General features: G+C 29.1%; 1 protein-coding gene across 1 annotated transcript in view; it reads left to right on the top strand.

The window, feature by feature from the left end:
- LOC107445460 (uncharacterized) overlaps nucleotides 1–18,317 on the top strand; it is a 204,187-nt gene that overhangs the window by 154,341 nt on the left and 31,529 nt on the right. Inside the window, exons 3-4 of the mRNA XM_021144441.4 lie at nucleotides 15,215–15,331; nucleotides 16,281–16,451. Coding sequence (XP_021000100.1) covers nucleotides 15,215–15,331; nucleotides 16,281–16,451 — 288 coding nt within the window. The remainder of the gene's footprint in view (nucleotides 1–15,214; nucleotides 15,332–16,280; nucleotides 16,452–18,317) is intronic.

Genomic DNA, 18,317 nt, shown 5'->3' on the forward strand with positions numbered 1-18,317 from the left:
ATATATATATATATATATATATATATATATATATATATACTAAATGATTTATTGCCTATTAACAAATTGATGTAAATTATAATCAATTCCTTCATGCAAAATTTTCACTTTAGACATTTATTTTTTATAATATATTTCGTTACTATAATTCAAAGCTATACAGGTAAAAACAATTTCACAATATATGTTAATTTCCTCTTGATAAAAAATTTCAAAATTATTTACATAGGAACTTTATGAAAATAAATAAATTTGCAGTTAAATTTTTACTTTTAACAATATTTATAAAAATTATCTTAAAACCACTACGGAGAAAAAGGAAAAAACTTATTTCTTACAGGCTAGCAAAATTTGATTAAATCAAAATAAATTTCCATACAAAATAATTTATTTCCAAAATTAAAATAATTATGTAAGAGGAATATATTGAATTATTAATGAGAATTTTTGTGTTCTCTATTGTGTAAAAGTCATTTCAATTTTGAAACTAAATTTAATTGGATAAACTAACTAAAGCATGAAAGCAAGCAAAAGAATATCTGAAAACTTTAAAAAAAATCTAATTTAATAATTCATATTTCCCTTACAAAACTTTTTAAAATATATTTTAGAATAAAATTTTGCTAAACTATTACTTCTAATAAGAAACAGTCATGCTTTATTTTTGTACCAAATTTAATCAATTTCCCTTTTTCGGTCTGTTACATTATTTCTTTCATTTGCCTAAAACCGCAACTTAAAAACAAAGTGATTTTTTAGAATAAATTTACTCTCATAATACTTTTAGACTCTAGGAAAAATATAATGTAAGTTAAATTTTTATTCTTTTTTTTTTCTTTTTGGGATATTTATTAAATTTTTCAAAAGAAAAAAAATAAACAAAACGATGGAATTCAGTACAGCTTAATAACTTAAAGTTTGCAATCTCAATGTTTTAGAAAAAATTTCGTTAGCTGCCTATAGAAAATACCAAAACTTATTTTCACCAATAGCAATCACATTTGAATGCTTCTAATATTTTGTAAACTGAAAAGTTTAAGACTGTAAAAACCTCCTGAACCTTTGCATTATTTCCTTATTCAAAAGCATCAACATTTAGTAAATAGATTTACTTATTTATGATTGCCCTAAAAGGAATATGTTTTCCTTTGGCAAATCTCATCAGATATATCGAAGTTTATGTATTGTTCCAATTGTATCTCAGAAAAACCATTGTACTTTAGATTCTCAGGCACTCTCTTGTATTTTGGTGTCACGTTTATTCTTAAGCATGTAAAAAATTATTTCAGTAGGTTTGTATCAAAATTTATTTAAAGTAGATTACTTTTTTTACAATGATTATAAAAAAAAGATGGAAAAGGAAATTTTCTACTTAGAAATGAAGGATGTAAGTATCTCTAAGCTGTAAGCCAGTAATGAGTCAAAGTAACCACTCTTTGTTTTCAGCATACATTCGATTGAAAATCTTAATTTATTGTTAATACAAAAAATCGCTCAACAAATATAAACTATGCATCCGATTGAATCATATGGAGAATTCTCTGCTCCTAAAACATAAATTGGTAGACATGAAATACAGTAAACATACAAAACATTAGCAAAACTTATTTATTGATATCTGGAGATATTCCCTTAACCACAAGGATTGCTTCAGAGACTGAGGAGTGCTGCCATCTTGCTGACAAGCTAAGAACTAAACCCGAAACATTGTAATAAGCGAATTTGATGATTATATCGTTTTAGGCTCTAGAAAAACTTTTTTTTAATTAATTATTATTTTCAGTCTGCCAGTAATACGACAGTGTATCATTTCCATGTGTCCAGTATACCACTTGATAGATTTCTTTTCAAAAACTATTCTGCAACCTTTTCTTTGATTTCTAACATTTAAAATACTTAGAGTAACTATATTTGTTGTTTAGTTATTAACTTCTGGAGCAAGGCGGTTACTTATAATAGTACCGGCACTCGGCCAGTCAGTACTTTTTACAGTAAAATCCATTCTTACCTGAACATGTTAAGGAACAAAAAATCTTATACAACGTAATTTTTACAATAATAATTACAATACAAATACTGAACCACTCTAATTAAATAAATATTACTGTTAAATTAACAGTATTGTATTTTACGGTAAAAAGGGGTTTTACGGATGATGCACCCAAAGTGCCGGAACTTTATATCTAGATTTCCACAGGATTTTTTTGCAGTGTACGTTTTAGGAATTTGAACCGACTTCCGACATTTGCCAAAATTCTCAAAACTCTTTTCTTAAAAGGATATTTTCTTTTTATAATAACTATACTTACATAGCACATTTTCCCACTTTTAGAAGAAATAACTTAACTAAAATTGTTTTCCTGTCTTTTTCTTTCGTTGTTATCTAAAAGAAAATAAACAATCTCGGAGCTTCCTTCCAGAAAATGAAAAGATTCAATGTATAGCCAACATTCGAGTCTGCAATGTGAAAATTTATTTTGTTCTCTACCGATGGAGAATACTAAAACTTTCTTACCAGTAGTAATCTCACTTGAAGTAAATAATATATTGCTACTAAAATCCGGTATGGAGTGCAAGAAAAAAAAACCTCTTTGAGCAGAAAAGTAAAAGTACTTGCTGACAGAGTAAACTGAAGATATGGCTCATTAATTATAGATAAAAGTCACCTTTAAAGGTATAAAACATGAGATATATCTACAGCTGAAAACTATTATGTGTTCTGTTCTTTTGCAATAGTTTAGTACACTCTTAACTTTAGTTTCTTCTTTAGTATAATAAACTTTAAAAAATAAATAGTAATGCTTTTCAATACTGTTTTGCTACTGAAAAGCTCGGGTTATATATATCGTTAACACTTCATCAGAATTTTCAGTGTTCAATAACAATACATGGAGTTTGATTGTTTATTAAAAAATATAAATAGTTGCGGTTTAAAACGATTGTATATTATATATAACACTTAAAACAGTTTAAATATATGGCATATCTACAATACAGTACAAGATTAACGTGTTGTGTTTGAGGGTTTTGATAATGAGTGCTTATATAGAAGCACTCATTATCAAACTCTTATACTGCTCCATTATAGCGCTTGAAATATGTCAATTTTTTTACTTTAAGTTCTGATATTGAAGATTTTCCATTAACAAGTATACCTAAAAACTCACTAATTCTTCATACAAATCGTTAATATCTTATTTCTCTTATTTTTAATCACTATTAAATTATTGACTAATTATCAAATGTTTTTATTAACAAGCATTAACATTGAATGATTTAATAATGTAAACTTTTCATACTGATGTATAGATGCCCGATTTTTGTCAGCTCCTCTTGAAAGAAGACATCTTTACGTATCAATTTAGTAGTCCAACGAAAGGAACATAAATTGCGCAGATGGGAAAAATAATAAAAATGTCATAATGTTAGGGCTACTAAACAGAGTGTTGAGAGTATACGAAACTTGTAACAGCATCCGGACTAATGAATAATCCAATTTCTCATTTATGGTTTACTTCTCTCTTCGAGCAGGCGTTGTTCTAATGTATTCAAAGTGAACGTACAGCAAAGTGCACACACATCAGCACGCATCGACAGATACGTAAAATGGAAATAATGTGGAAATAGTTAGAGCCATATGATGAAATTAGAAAATAGAGATCATTACATGAATTAATCTAAATTTAGAATTTACCGAATATATATTTTGAAAATTGGCCTTAATTTGAAAATAGACGTCGCTAGATAAAATAACCAAAAATTTAAATTTGGCTAAAATTAAAACTGTGAAACTGTGTTTGATAGAGCAAGTGGAATTTAAATAAGCATTTAAAAACCACATAGAGAGAAAGAATAGAGATAGAGATAGAATAGAATCGTTTGATTGATTGAGAATTTAAAAAAAATCTTATTGACTTACACAATTTTGCAGATTTTTACTTACGTATTATTGGTAGCAGATCACGCGGATTATTTTTCTATTGAATCTTCAAAAATAAAAACCTCGGAGAAGATAAGAAATGTGGAGATGCTTTTAAGATATATTTTAATAAAAAAACCATACTGCAGTGCAAAATGATAAACATAGTGTAATAAGCATAGTAAATTTCAGCTTAGTGCATTAAAAGGCAGTGCACCACAGAGCCAAATTGAGAGTGACTAGTCATAAGAAAAACAGAGCTCTAAGGCAGCATTTGTAGCTTTACTTACATGTTAATGGTAGCAGATCCAGTGACTCATTTTTCTAATAACTCCTCAGAAATTGAAAACTAAAGAAGTGTTTGGAAAAATGGAAATGCTCTTAAGCCATATTTCAATGACTTACCATCATAATTCAAGGTAAATTAATACAATAAAATACAATTGATTCAATGCAATACGGAAAGATTCGATTCAGTGCAGCAAAGTACAGTTCAATGCAATGCCATGCAATGTAGTTAGTACCAAAAGGAGAGTGACTAGTCATAAGAAAGACTCATGGCAAAGATAGCAGTTGTATTTTTAGTGATACGGTAACGGTAGAAGATCCCGCGGCTTATTTTTTTAATGACTCCTCAAAAATTAAAAACCAAAGATATGTTTGGAAGAACAGAAACTCTCTCAAGCCCTATTTCAATGCCTTACCAGCCTAATACACTTTTTTTTCCTTTCCTCCAAGCCCTGAGCATGTACCTAGGTTATGAAAAACCCTTAATCCTAAAGCCCAGGACTATCCTAATACACTGCAAGTTAATACAATAAAATATAAATCAATACAATGTAATTGAGTAAGATTTCATACAGTGCAATAAAGGTGAGTGCAATACAATGCCATGTAGTTAATGCCAAACGGAGAGTGACTAGTTTTAAGAATGACGAATATAGCATTTGCACGTTTAGTTATATGTTAATGGTAGAAGATCCCGTGACTTATTTTTCGAATGACTACTCAAAAATTGAAAACCAAAGAAGTGATTGAAAAGGCAGAAAGACGTATTGTACTACAATAACCGTCATAATTCAAGACAAGTAAAAATAAGGCAACAAAATAAAAATCAGTACACTACAGTATAGTGCAATAAACTGCAATGTAGCATAAGATGTAAGTGCAAAAAGGGTTGACTTGTCAAAGTAACACATGAGGAGGATGGAAGAGTGTTATAAGCATGCCCGGCAGCTATGAAGTAGCACAAACCACTGTAAGTATGAAATCAGGACAATTCAGCATTGTACGCAGCAGAAGTAATTCATAACATTTGTTAAACAACAGACCCCATTTCGGGTTTACGGCTATTAATGTTCAACTTCATAGACTTGTAATTTTGAACCCAATCCAGAAGTTAAGGAAAATCCTTGATCAAGTATTGAGGGAAATTTTGCCTTCGAGGAGAACTTTTGGAATGGAACTAACCCGCATTTGTGTAACATGGGCAAGAAAACTACTAAAACCTCTCACGGTTAGCCTGATGGGAAGGGAACTCTAACACATGATCCTTCTACCACTGAGGCTATTTTACATCAGCCTCCTATTTTACATGGTTGGTGCAAGCCTGGTGCGGATATCGTATCAATCAGCCATAGCTGGGATTCGAACCTGGTTCACCTCATTGGAAGGCGAACGCTCTATTTCCTGAGCCATTACTGTCGTATTAATATCATTTCTATCTCTGTCAAGAGAAAATATAGATAACTTAGCTCATAATTTTTCTTGATTTCTTATTGTTAGTAGACAGCATGCCTTAATATTCTTACTTACTGTGCGTCATCTTAATAACAAGCATATTCTCTTTCAATAAATTATGAATGGTGTTTAATCAATCTTAAAACCAAAGTGAATCTTATTATTCTCGCACAATAAATTTATTCAAAATGCTCTCTATTCTGATAAAATCCATCTGAAATAAAATAACTCTCTCTTGCTTCTAAAAAAGGATAATAAAAGTAGGAAAATGTATCCTACACTTATAAGGTGTCTACACCAGAAATATATCTTCTTTCTTCTTCTACACTGTGCAGTTGCAGAATTCTAAAACTCTTCTTTCCTCACCTGCGGCTATAGCAGATGAAGAAAATAGTTTATATATAGTAAGTGCCGAAAAGAGTGACTATCCAGAAAGAAAAACACATCACGAAGGTGGCAATAGTACCCTTGGACAGTGAAAGCAAAGATCTGGGTTATCAATAATAGATGAGACCAACAACTTTTATTGGATTTCCCAACGAATTGGGAATTCTATTTTCTTACTTTTTTTCTTCGTTTTGCTAGGTTGATTCAACCATTTGAGCTTTACTTTTACGAACGTATTAGACGAAAACTCGAAATTAAGTGGGAATTTGAGGAAAGTTTTTATTACTTTGGTGAGAGGTGTTACGCTTTGTTGAGGGGAGCTCGAGCAAATATAAGTTAGGAAAAAGAAAAAAAGTTTGGTGGATTAGATTGTGTTTCGTGGTGAGTAACCTCTTTTGGTTAAAGTTATCTTCGACATCTAGTTATCAAGAAAATTCTTTTTTTTCCTTCCAAGTTTATTTAAAGTTGGCTAAAAGTAATGCAGATTTTATTTATTTAAAAACATTCAATTAGAGCACGCTAAAACCTGTGGGAAAAAGAGTTATTTATCTTAATTATCACCTCCCATGTACTAAAGTTGCTTACCCATAAGGTATGCTCAGAAATTAAAATACAATATTGCTTATATACAAGGCATACTCAGAAATTACTATATGATATTACTTACATAGGAGGTATGCTCTGAAATTACTGTGCCATATTCCTTACATATGAGGTATGCTCAGAATTTGCTACACAATGTTGCGTCCATATGAGGCATAACATTATATTGTCAAATCTCTTATCAAAGATTGCCGAAGTTTTGCAAGTAAGGATAAAATTTTGAGTATATTTTAGAGTTTATGAAAGACTTTAGTTACTTTAAATGTTATGTTTTGCATAGCAACCATGTCGAGTGCAGCTTGTCAGGCCACCGAAGCGGGGGTGCCACCCCCCTTGCAGAGGATCATAATTGTGATGGCATGTGATCGGATTATCCTCAGGGATGTTTCCCAGACCATCGCCAATAGCCCATTGTGCTGCTCTAGTGCGACGGAAATTAACTATAACAACAACAGCATAGTATCCCAGTAAATATAAATTATTTTTGTCTTGAGGAAAAAGTATAGCTTAAAGTATATTAGGTATGCTAAAATTACTATACAATATTGCTTACATGTGAGGTATGCTCAGAATTTATTATGCAATGTTGCTTCTATATGGGGCACAAAATTATATTTTAAAATCTCTTATCAAAGATTGCGGAAGTTGTGTGAATAAGGATAAAATTTTCATTACATTTTAGAGTTTTATGAGAGACTTTAGTTACTTTAAATATTATGTTTTGCTTAGCTCCCAGCAAATACAAATTATCTTTGTCTGGAGGAAAAAGCATAGATTAGAGTAACTAGACATTAAGAAGATTATAATCTTGTTCCTCGCAATAAAGTTTGGATAATGGGATGCATCAGGGTAGGCTACAAGAATAGGATACATTAAATTAATTTAAGGAGTTATATCGCATTTAAAGAAAATGAACAAAATTCTAGGTACAAAGCAATGTATTGTGGAAATGATTATATTACAATATTTTTTCATTTGAATAATGAGTAAGAGAACTACTAAGAACATTAATTATAAAAAGAAAGGAATAAAAATGATTTATAATTTCAAATTTATTCATTTCAACTATTAGTTTATTGGATAATAATAATTTATTTAATTTTCATTATTTGCTTTTCAAATTTAATTGTAGCTTTTAATAAACACTAAGAATAAATTCCAATACCTTCAAAAATTGTTTTAAAAATTGGCTTATATATAAATAAAAATTTATATAATAGATATATACATTATGAACAAAATAATTAAATTTTTGATGAAATAATAAGAATAAAATTTTAATCAAATAAGACAATTTTAGATAAAAAATAATGTATTGACAAAAAATATTATAACTTTTTAAAATTTTTTAAATTACTTTTTTAAATTTTTGTTAAGTGTTAGATAAATATTATCTTACAAATTTTATTTTAAATATAATAAATTAACTATAACCGTCATTAAACAGCTTACCCAATTTTGGGTTTACGACTACTAATGTTCAACTCCTTAGCCTTGTAATTTTGAACCCAATCCAGAAGACAAGGAAGCTCCTGGTTCAGTACCCTCAGAGGTATGATCTGTTATGGGAACTTAGAGGACTTGATAGATTTATCGTGTACCAGACAGATTTATCGTGCATCAGTCACCATTTACTACACGGGGAGTCTTCGTCGGGCAGGGATCGAACCCACGACATCTTGTATTATAAAAAGAACTTAGGAAATTTCAATAACTTCAAATTTTAAAACCAAATGTTAATTATAGCTCTTTTTTTATGATCGCCTTCAAGTATCCATTGAAAAAATCATTCATCGTATCAAAAAAAAAAAAACTTAATGTTCTATATGTAAACTTAAAAAGAACTTTTCTTTAATTTTAGTATTAACGAGTTATAGTTTTCATGAATACCCTGGTTAAAAAGAAATGACTACCAACTAGATTATTTAACGAGAATTCCAGTACATTCTTTAAAATCCAGCCTTGTCTTCTTCTATTTTAATCTCCAGAACACGTTCAAATAAAATGATTTTTCGATCTTCCAATTCTTCAACTCCCAAGCCTCGCCTTACAATAGTTGAAATTGATTTAGTTTGGAAGCTAGGTCAAAAGTTCCGTCGTTGGCTTACTTTGAATTTCAAATTGTGTGAAGTAGATCACAGTAATATTATTTGGTTACACTCTTTCATGTATTCCATCTATTAGATTCGTTTAATAAATAAGTTTTAGAACCTAAACTTCACTATTTTGAAGTTGAGGTAGTAGTGCTATCTTTGCATTTTACAACAGAATTTTAATCATCCGAAACTTATAGCAACCTCCATTTTCAAATGTAATGAAAAAGGAAAGCGAACAAATATATTTCCATTCGAGAGTTGGCCACATAAATCTCTTTATATTCAAATTTAACTTAATAAATATTTTATGTCATTTACAACAATATAATGTATCTTGTAAATCAGAAATAGGGTTTAAAAGAGTCCTGCTGAAGAATATTATGTTAACTATGTGTTTTGAAACTATTTTTAGTTAGTACACGTTAGCTTTCAGATTTCAGGTACTTTAACAGCACACAAAGACAAGTTACATGCAAAGAAAAGCATTTAAGAGTTGGACCGTTTCAAACTTTGCAAAAATTGTGGCGAATTCAGAGTCAAAATTTTTATCTACATCCCCGAAGTTTCGGGGCTCTAGTTGCATAAAGAAGATGATGATTCACTAGAACATTGGTGGTTTTTTTTTCTTTCATAAATGGTACGTGATGAACCATTTAATTTTTATATATGAATCAAGCACTTTTATTTTATAAATAATCACACAGTTTCATCTGAAAGGCAACAAAAACTTTCACATTTGTTATATATTGGCCAAAGATGGGTTTAAATAAGAAAAAAAACATAATGTTGCCTCAGTTTTACGTGAGCATACTTTTTTAATGATTTTGAACTCTTTCTTCACTTATTGCTTCACTTATTACAAAAAAATTGTTTATATAAACCTTCCTTTGCTTACGTAACATTATTTAATTCCAAACTGAATTGTTTTTGTAATTTATAATGCATTTTTTACTAAAAGAATTTATTATAAACATTACATATAGTCTCTTTCGTCATATCAGCGAAACTAAGCAAAACGCAAACATAACAGCCTTACCACATTATTTTAACACTCCCATTTTTGGTGATAGTGCTATCTAAAGCTAGGTTTCTGCAAAAGATTGAGGAAAGCTATCTTCGCCTTTCCAGAATCTCGAATTGCTGCTGCAACAGTGATCCAAATTTATAATTTGTAACAAGTCCCTTGCAAAACACACTTAAGACAAGAATAAATAAACCTCCAAACGTTACTGCATGTCAAGATTGCATTTTGAGAAGATCTTACGTGATATACAACATTAAATCACTTGTCGTAATCTTCTGGATTTATGCAATGTTTCTGTGACCCATCACCTTGATGTTAGTAATGACTTCTTACTACAATCTTGATGAATAATGGGTCTACATTGCAGCCATTCTTAGCTTTGGACTATTTTGTATTACAACTTGCTGCATTGTTTTCTTTACGAAGTTTCTTTATCACATACTTATATTGTTTTCTTTATCGCATACCTACATGATGTACTGTGTTATTGTAAACTAGACCTGGGAAAAATATCAATTTAATATAAAATATCGATATTTTTAAATATCGAAACTATGATATTTCAAAATAATCCGCAAGTTATGTCAGCAATACCATATCTTAGGATAAATATGTAACAATCCAAACATTTCTTCTATGCAATTACAGTAAACAATTCAGCTTACCTTTGGGTTATTTTGTATTACAACTTCCTGCATTGTTTTCTATACGAAGCTTAATGTACTGTGTTATTGCAAACAAGACCTGGAAAAAATATCAATTTAACATTTAATATCGATATTTTTAAACATCGAAACTATAGTTTTTTTTAAAAATAATCCTCAAGATAGATCAGTAATACCATAACTTAGGATAAATATCTAATATACTATAATATTGCGATCCTTGCCAACAACAATAGATATGAATTACTATAAGATCAATAGTATTAATAAAAATTATAATTATCGAATATCATGGTAATGCACCATTATATTGTGATCCTTATTGACAATAATAGATATAGACTACTGTAAAATCACGTGTAATAATAATAACGATAATTATTCAATATTATACTAAGATACAATAATATTGTGGTCCCGATACGATAATATTATTTGATTCTTAATACGATACAATAGTATTGTGACAACAATTTATACAGACTACTTAAAGATCATAAGTATTAATAATAACGATAATTAGCAACTATGATTTTATATTGTAAGTTTTGATAAATTTCATTAGTGTCAAGAGAATAAGTAAGAATATTGTAGATAAGCAAAATTAAAAAATTAACGTGACATATTGGGAAATATAAATATTTTTGAACCATGTATTGCAGTAAAAATATTTTGATTATGTCAACATTATTACATACGTCATTGTTATAGAGCACATGCGATATACGTGATAGTAAAATCTGTGGAATCGAAAGCCCTGTGGTCAGTTGCATGGGTACAGGTATCTGGTGGCTCCTCTAGATTTAGATCTAAATTGAAGAATTGCCACGCGAATAAGTGGTGCTGATATCTACCTATGGGGTTCTTAGCTAAGACGTACTCTCACCCTTGCGGTGCTCTCTTGTCAAACGAAAGGCGCAATTAATTCATGAAAGGCCAATGGCTGGTGACTTTGGCCTGTCCTAGCTTCATTAGAAGCAACAACATCTCCTTTGTTAAGAGATTGTGATAAGTAACAAGTTTTTTTGCAAATATATTTTCCAATTTCGCAATTTTAAGGATAAGTTTCTCTTAACGCTCTCCAAACGTTCTCTAAAGGCTATATTATAATATCGCTACCACTAACTATGCCAATTGAGTTTCACTTTTTGTCAATATATTTTAAACCGAACTTTTCTTTTAAGTATCAAAGAAATGTGTGAGAAAAAAAAACTTATGTAAAAGTTCTGGATTTTTCAGGATAGTTTGCGAAAGAATAATTTCAGTTAATAAACTGCGGTATATCAGTTTTTTTAATGATGTTTTAATTAAATCCAATAAATTTGAAAAAGGACATTGCGAAGTGAAGTAAAAATTTTATAATAATTAGAAAATAAAAAAATTTAAAAAAATTTGGAAATATATTCAAATAGCTTAATGTATCGATTAACATTAATTTTGCTAATTTAGCAAAACAGTTGATAAGTAAACATCCCAATTTTAATCCATGCGTTCTTTTTCAAAAAAAATTAAAAGGGTTTTTAAGGAAAAAAATAATGTCACACGTTTATAATTAATTAAACAGATAGCTGGATAAATTCCGTTAAATTAAAACCTTCCAATGATTTATTTTTCATTGCATAGAAATTATTACTTTAAACTCTGTTTACAAAGCTCTGTGAATAAGTTAATAAATGTTCAAATTTTTTTCTTTGAAATTTTTCATTTTATTTTTTTCATTAAGTTTGAAAAAAAATATTAAACTTTTTAAGGAAATTTTTTTTCACTGTTATAGTTATTTTAAAGATGAATAAATTTCGTTTAATTTAAACTTGCTAATAATTTGATTTTTATATGGAAATTATTACTAAGAATTCTGTTTTGAAAGCTTATCAAATAAAGTAAAAAAATTATTTGATTTTATTTTTCTTTAATTATAAACGTTTATTTAATTCTATGAACCAATTTCATTAATATATTTTAAACAGTTTTAAAATATATAATTACCAATGTAGCTTGATTTCCCCTAAGCTAACATTTTCGTTTTGTTTGTAAATTTTATCACCTAACTTCAAATGGAAAGAAGATGAATTTTAAAAATTAACAGGTTTACGCTTTATTGCTTTAATTATATAAAGCAATGCATTTCGTTAGTGAATGGAAATGTGTACGCATGACAGCGCATTTAAATAATTACATTAATTATTCAAGTTATTTTGAAGAAATAAATAAATTTCTCATTACTTTATGCAGATATATCGTAATCTCGTATCGTACTTTATTTCTGTCTTTAGGGGCGAATGTCTTTATAGAGATTGTTTATTTGTGGCTTTTCTAATTTTTAAGTTCAGTTATGTTAAAAATAAAGCTTTTTTTTATATTTCATTAAAATTTAATGATTTCATTTCCAATTTAAATCGAGGTTTTCTAAAATAATTTAAGATAATTCGAAATGAATTAGTTTTCTCTTTCTCCTTTACTTTTATTTATTATTTTTGAAATTCAGATAGGATTTTGTAATTCGATTTTAAAAATATCTCAAGCACGTAGTTTATATAAATTGTTTGTCGCTATCTCATTGTGTGTTCTCTAATTATGTCATTTCCTATCATTTTCTATGAAAAAAAATGCGGTTTAATACATTAATTAAAGTGAAAAAAAAGTGATTTGGTTCTAATCTAAGAAGTTAAAGTCATTATTAATTATGATCGGGCATTAATAAATTTTCATTATTTATTAGAATAATTGGAAATTTTAACTCACTTATAACATTTTCATGTACGAAATTACTAATATGATGTACCTATTAATAGGATACGCCGACATTTCTATAGATTATACATTGAGACGGGAAACACATAATGGTCAAAAATACCAGATTATGGTAAAATTTACCGTGTTTGTGACTCGATGGGGACACCAAAAACCTTGGTAATTTTTACCGAAACGCTTCTTTATTGATTTTTTTAAAAAAGAAATAAAGTATAGTTTTATAACGTGTGATAAAATTTGGTAAATGAGGTCAAATTTTGTAATTTTATCATGATACTTTAGAGCATGGCGTAAAAACCATTTATTCAGCTAAATTAACCATTCAGTCTTGTATTTTTTTACTAAATGAGTGGTAATAAAAACAGTCTTTTTAAAACCAAAATTTTTGACAAACCGTTACCATATGAACGGAAAAATTGCAAAATAAATGGTTTAAAGGCAGTATATTTTCATTACCAGAATTGTATTTTATAACCATCGTTGAACAGCCGACCCAGTTTTGTGCTCACTGCAACTAAAGTTCAACTCCGTAAGGTTGTAATTTTGAACCCAATCCAGAAGGCAAGGGCAGTTCTGGATCAAGTATCGAGAATAATTTGCCTTCGTGGAGGATATTTTGATGGAACTAAACCGCAATTGCGTTACATGGAGAGAAAAACCACGAGGGTTAAATTATTTTTGCCTTACCAAACCTGAAACATTTTAAATTATGAATAAAAATATGTTTATTATTTTCAGTAATCTAAGTAATTAAGAGATTGACATTGCCCGGTTTACCCTGCACTGATATTTTTTTTAGGTTAAGTGTCATCTGCAAGATATATGTTAGTCAAGTATACCCAATGCTGATTTTTTACAGTTAATTGCCACTACATATTTTACTCTCTATAATAAGGCGAAGGGTTGTCTTCGTGGTCCCAAATTCACCCATCGTGATTGTTCTACGGCCTACTTTAACGGAACAGTAATAAAAACAATTTAAAAACATTAAATCTAAGATATTTTAGTAAATATAATTGTAAGAATATAATTTTTGGTATCTAACATGTTTTCCGATTTTGATAGTTCTTTAAGATTATGTCCGATGGTTATAGAGTTTTTTACTTCCTCAAGAACTACTTTTATCTTTTTTTGAAAAAGGCGCATGGTGGTATTTTATTCATTAGCAATGGACTTAAAATTAGTCATAATTGACAAAATATTATTATATCACATATTATATAAGGTAAAATAACCTTAATAACCGTAACTGTGAGTTAATGTTTATTTACAGTAGAGACTCTAAAAATGCTTATTTACCAGATATAAGAGTTAATGGATAATTTGTTTTTTTCCAAAATCTTTAGAATATGCCCTCATAAAAGTTGGCTCTACGTTAACCTATAATATCGGTATATGGTACCATAATACGTTACAAGTTTGCTGCACTTTTAATAAGATGTTAATTTGAACCTCATTTCCAATAAAGTTGCGTCATGGAATCCTGATATCAAGTTTAAGAAAGGAATCATTTGCACAATATTAGAATGATTTTGCAAATAATTAATGCTATTTGTATTGCGCATGCGCAAAAATTTTCTAACATATGGCAATAATGATAAGGTATGGACGTAAGGGCAGCGGTACGGTTAACTGAACACAAATGCTACGCAAAATCACTCAAGTATGATTAAACTTGGATCCTTATTAAGGTTGCTGCAAGCTTGAGCGATATGATAGTTCAAAACGCTTCGAAATTCTGTTCAGAGTGATGTTCAACGATGCATGTGGTTCGTCTGTGAAACAAATGAACTTTTGTGCTACACGTGTTTCATGTGTGAGAAACACGGTTTTCAGTTATACATGTGTTTCATGTGTGAGAAACACGGTTTTCAGTTATACATGTGTTTCATGTGTGAGAAACACGGTTTTCAGTTATACATGTGTTTCATGTCTGAGACACGCATATTTCGGTGGTATAAAAAGCAAGCACATCATAAATACATTCATCTATTATTAGTAAATGTACTAATTTTTTTCTTTCTTTTAGGAACACCTGGTTATAAAGGTGAAAAGGGGGATTTAGGAGATCGTGGACTTCCAGGCCAGCCTGGACCAAGAGGACCAAATGGTTTCCCTGGACTTCCTGGACCGGTTGGTCCAAAAGGTAGTTAGAACGAATAAAAATTGAAAGTTTGTGATTTTCAAAAACATCAAAAATTATATTAAACATTTAATATTCTATATAACTATACCTGACACAAATCTTGCAGAAATTTTGAAAAAATTTGTATACCAGTTCTCTCTAAAAGAGCTTTAAAATATTTCTTTAAAGTTCTTTGATCTTTCAATGGTCATAAGAATAAATAAAATATCTTTTTATATGTTTTTAATTGAAGAACCATCTTGGAATCCCAAAACATAATTTTTTTTCTGACGGTATACGAAAAATATAATACAAATAATAGGCTAGAACAATTTTTCTTAATTCAAAAATCATAGAGAATAGCAAAGAATTGCGCCATAATAAGATTTTTAGAACTATCCTACTATTAAGTTGTATGATATCACATCAGTAAGTATTTTTAAACATTTGTGAGTCTTGTTTATTATTGTTTCAGTTGATGAATTTTTAAAGTTCAGGTTTTAAATTTGACATAAAAGTAAGAGCTTTTAAAATCCAACTGCAATATAAACTTTTGTTTCATACATAAAATGAAAAATATATGGAAAAATAAGAGTTCAATGTTTTCAATGACTGTAAATCTTTAGAAAAAATGACAAAATAAAGTTTAAAAAAATAGCGCTTAGTAATAAATGTTGTTCATTAAAGTTATGATTATCTCTTCTACGGTTTACAAACCAATATACAAACCAATATAAGCAATGTTTACAAACCAATATAAAAATCTGGTATCATTTAACAAGAAATTGCTTTTCTTTTAAAATGCAAATTCTCTCAAGTTATTTAAATTTGGGTTTTTGAAAAGAAGTGAAGCAATTTTTAAAAAAAAAATTTTAACAATTAAAAAAATAAAAAAAGATTTTATGGAGATTTGAATGCCCAATTTAGAAAAGATTTTTGATATTTAATCCATAAGACCATAATCTTATAGGTGAATCCGGAATGTCTGGAATTCCCGGATTAGATGGTCGAGATGGAATTCCTGGGGAACCTGGTTTAGATGGTGTTCCTGGTCGAGATGGAATTGATGGGATACCTGGACGTGATGGCATTCCTGGTTTACATGGAACTCCTGGAAGACCAGGAACAAATGGCACTCACGGTTTGTATATTGATATTTTCGTCCATGAATATGTTAATGAAGAGATTCATATCGCCTTGCACCATTTATATATATATATATATATATATATATATATATATATATATATATATATATATATATATATATATATATATATATATATATATATATATACATATATATATATATCCAACTTTAGCTTCTTTAAATTAAACAATACTGATATTTCTCAATATGACAATTAAACTGAGATAATTTGGATAATTAGTCAGTGAAAAGCAGCAGACATGAATATAAAGCAGGTCTTTAGAGTACATACTTCCTCATGACAATACTGATATTTCTCAATATGACAATTAAATTGAGATAATTTGGATAATTAGTCTGTGGAAAGCAGCAGACATGAACATAAAGCAAGCCTCTGGACTACTCGCTTCCTCATGACAATACTGCTATTTCTCTATATTAAAATTAAACTGAGATAATTTGGATAATTAGTCAGAATAGAGAGCAGCAGACATGAACATAAAGCAAGTATTTAGACTACGAGCTTCCTCATGAAAATACTGCTGTTTCTCCGTAGGACCATTAAACTGAGATAATTGGGATAATTAGTAGGTGTAAGCAGCAGACATGAACATGAAATGTACAACAATCTGAAAGTTCACGAAGAGCATCGGATAGAAGAGGAGAATCGATGTTATGTACACTCCAGGACTTACAAAAGGAGGAGAGGGGTGTAAAGATGCTAGTAAATTTTAACTGAGATACAAGTAATGGTGATTTCTCGAAATTAAATGTAATTTTTTTCCAAAATTGTCCACAATCTCATTTCTTACAACAGATTGAGAGAATTTTTACTAGACAGATAGCTAAGACTATTGAGTATTTAAAATTTCAATACTTTTACCTATCAAGCAAAATTTTACTATCAGCAACTAGACTAAAAAGCCAGTTTTTATCTGAATTAAATATGCAATCGAATTTGATGAGAAAATTTCATTTAGGAAAAAATGTCTAATTTTGACGTCATAAATTTAAATTAAAATTTGGAATATTTAAAATATTATCGATATTTAAACAAAAGGCAAAAATAATGAGAGGGAGATCGGTAAGATCAACTGTTGCTTACTAGTTTCACAAAAGATAAGCGATAAAAATTTATAACGATAAAAATAACGAGAGAAACTACCTCAGAAAACCACGACCCTTGTATGTAGTCAAAAGAAGATTGGATATACTTAGTGCTATGTATAGACAATACAACGTGAATTAAAATCAAATACATGCATAATGTGCTCTTTTTAATTTATTTTATATCTTGCATAGTTATTCTGTATTACTAAAATAAAATTTTTGTTTTCAGTCAAAATCAGATTGTATTAAGGTATAAAGCACAATTAAGGTATAAAACACAATCTAAAATGTTGTAGACAAAGTGAAAATCAAAGGAAATTATTTTTTGTATGACTAGAAAAGAATAATATCCCTTAGAAACTATGAAGGAATATTATCCTTTCTTATCACTCTTTTAATGTCAGCTGTCATTGTAAGTGCCTGTTACACTTTCAAAGATTCATTCTAAGCCTGTAGCATTCAAAAATTGCTGATTTTTTTTAATTTTTAATTTAAAATATCCTGCAAATTTGGAAAATTGCATCTAATGAGCATCAAATGACCTTTTTATCAATTCTAACTAATGTTACTTATTTTATTAAATTTTCTTTTAGAATTCTTAATGGCGCATTCTAGTCAGAATGATAGACCAGCTGTAATTCTCTTTTTTTACCTACTGATTAAAAGTGCAAAATATAAAAAATCTTTTAAAGACTCTTTCATCATCCCACCACAAAGACACATAGTCTGAAATTTCTATGCAATAGA

The sequence above is a fragment of the Parasteatoda tepidariorum genome, chromosome 7 (genome assembly GCF_982258835.1).
Source record: "Parasteatoda tepidariorum strain Cologne lab strain chromosome 7, Ptep-v5.0, whole genome shotgun sequence".
NCBI lineage: Eukaryota > Metazoa > Arthropoda > Arachnida > Araneae > Theridiidae > Parasteatoda > Parasteatoda tepidariorum.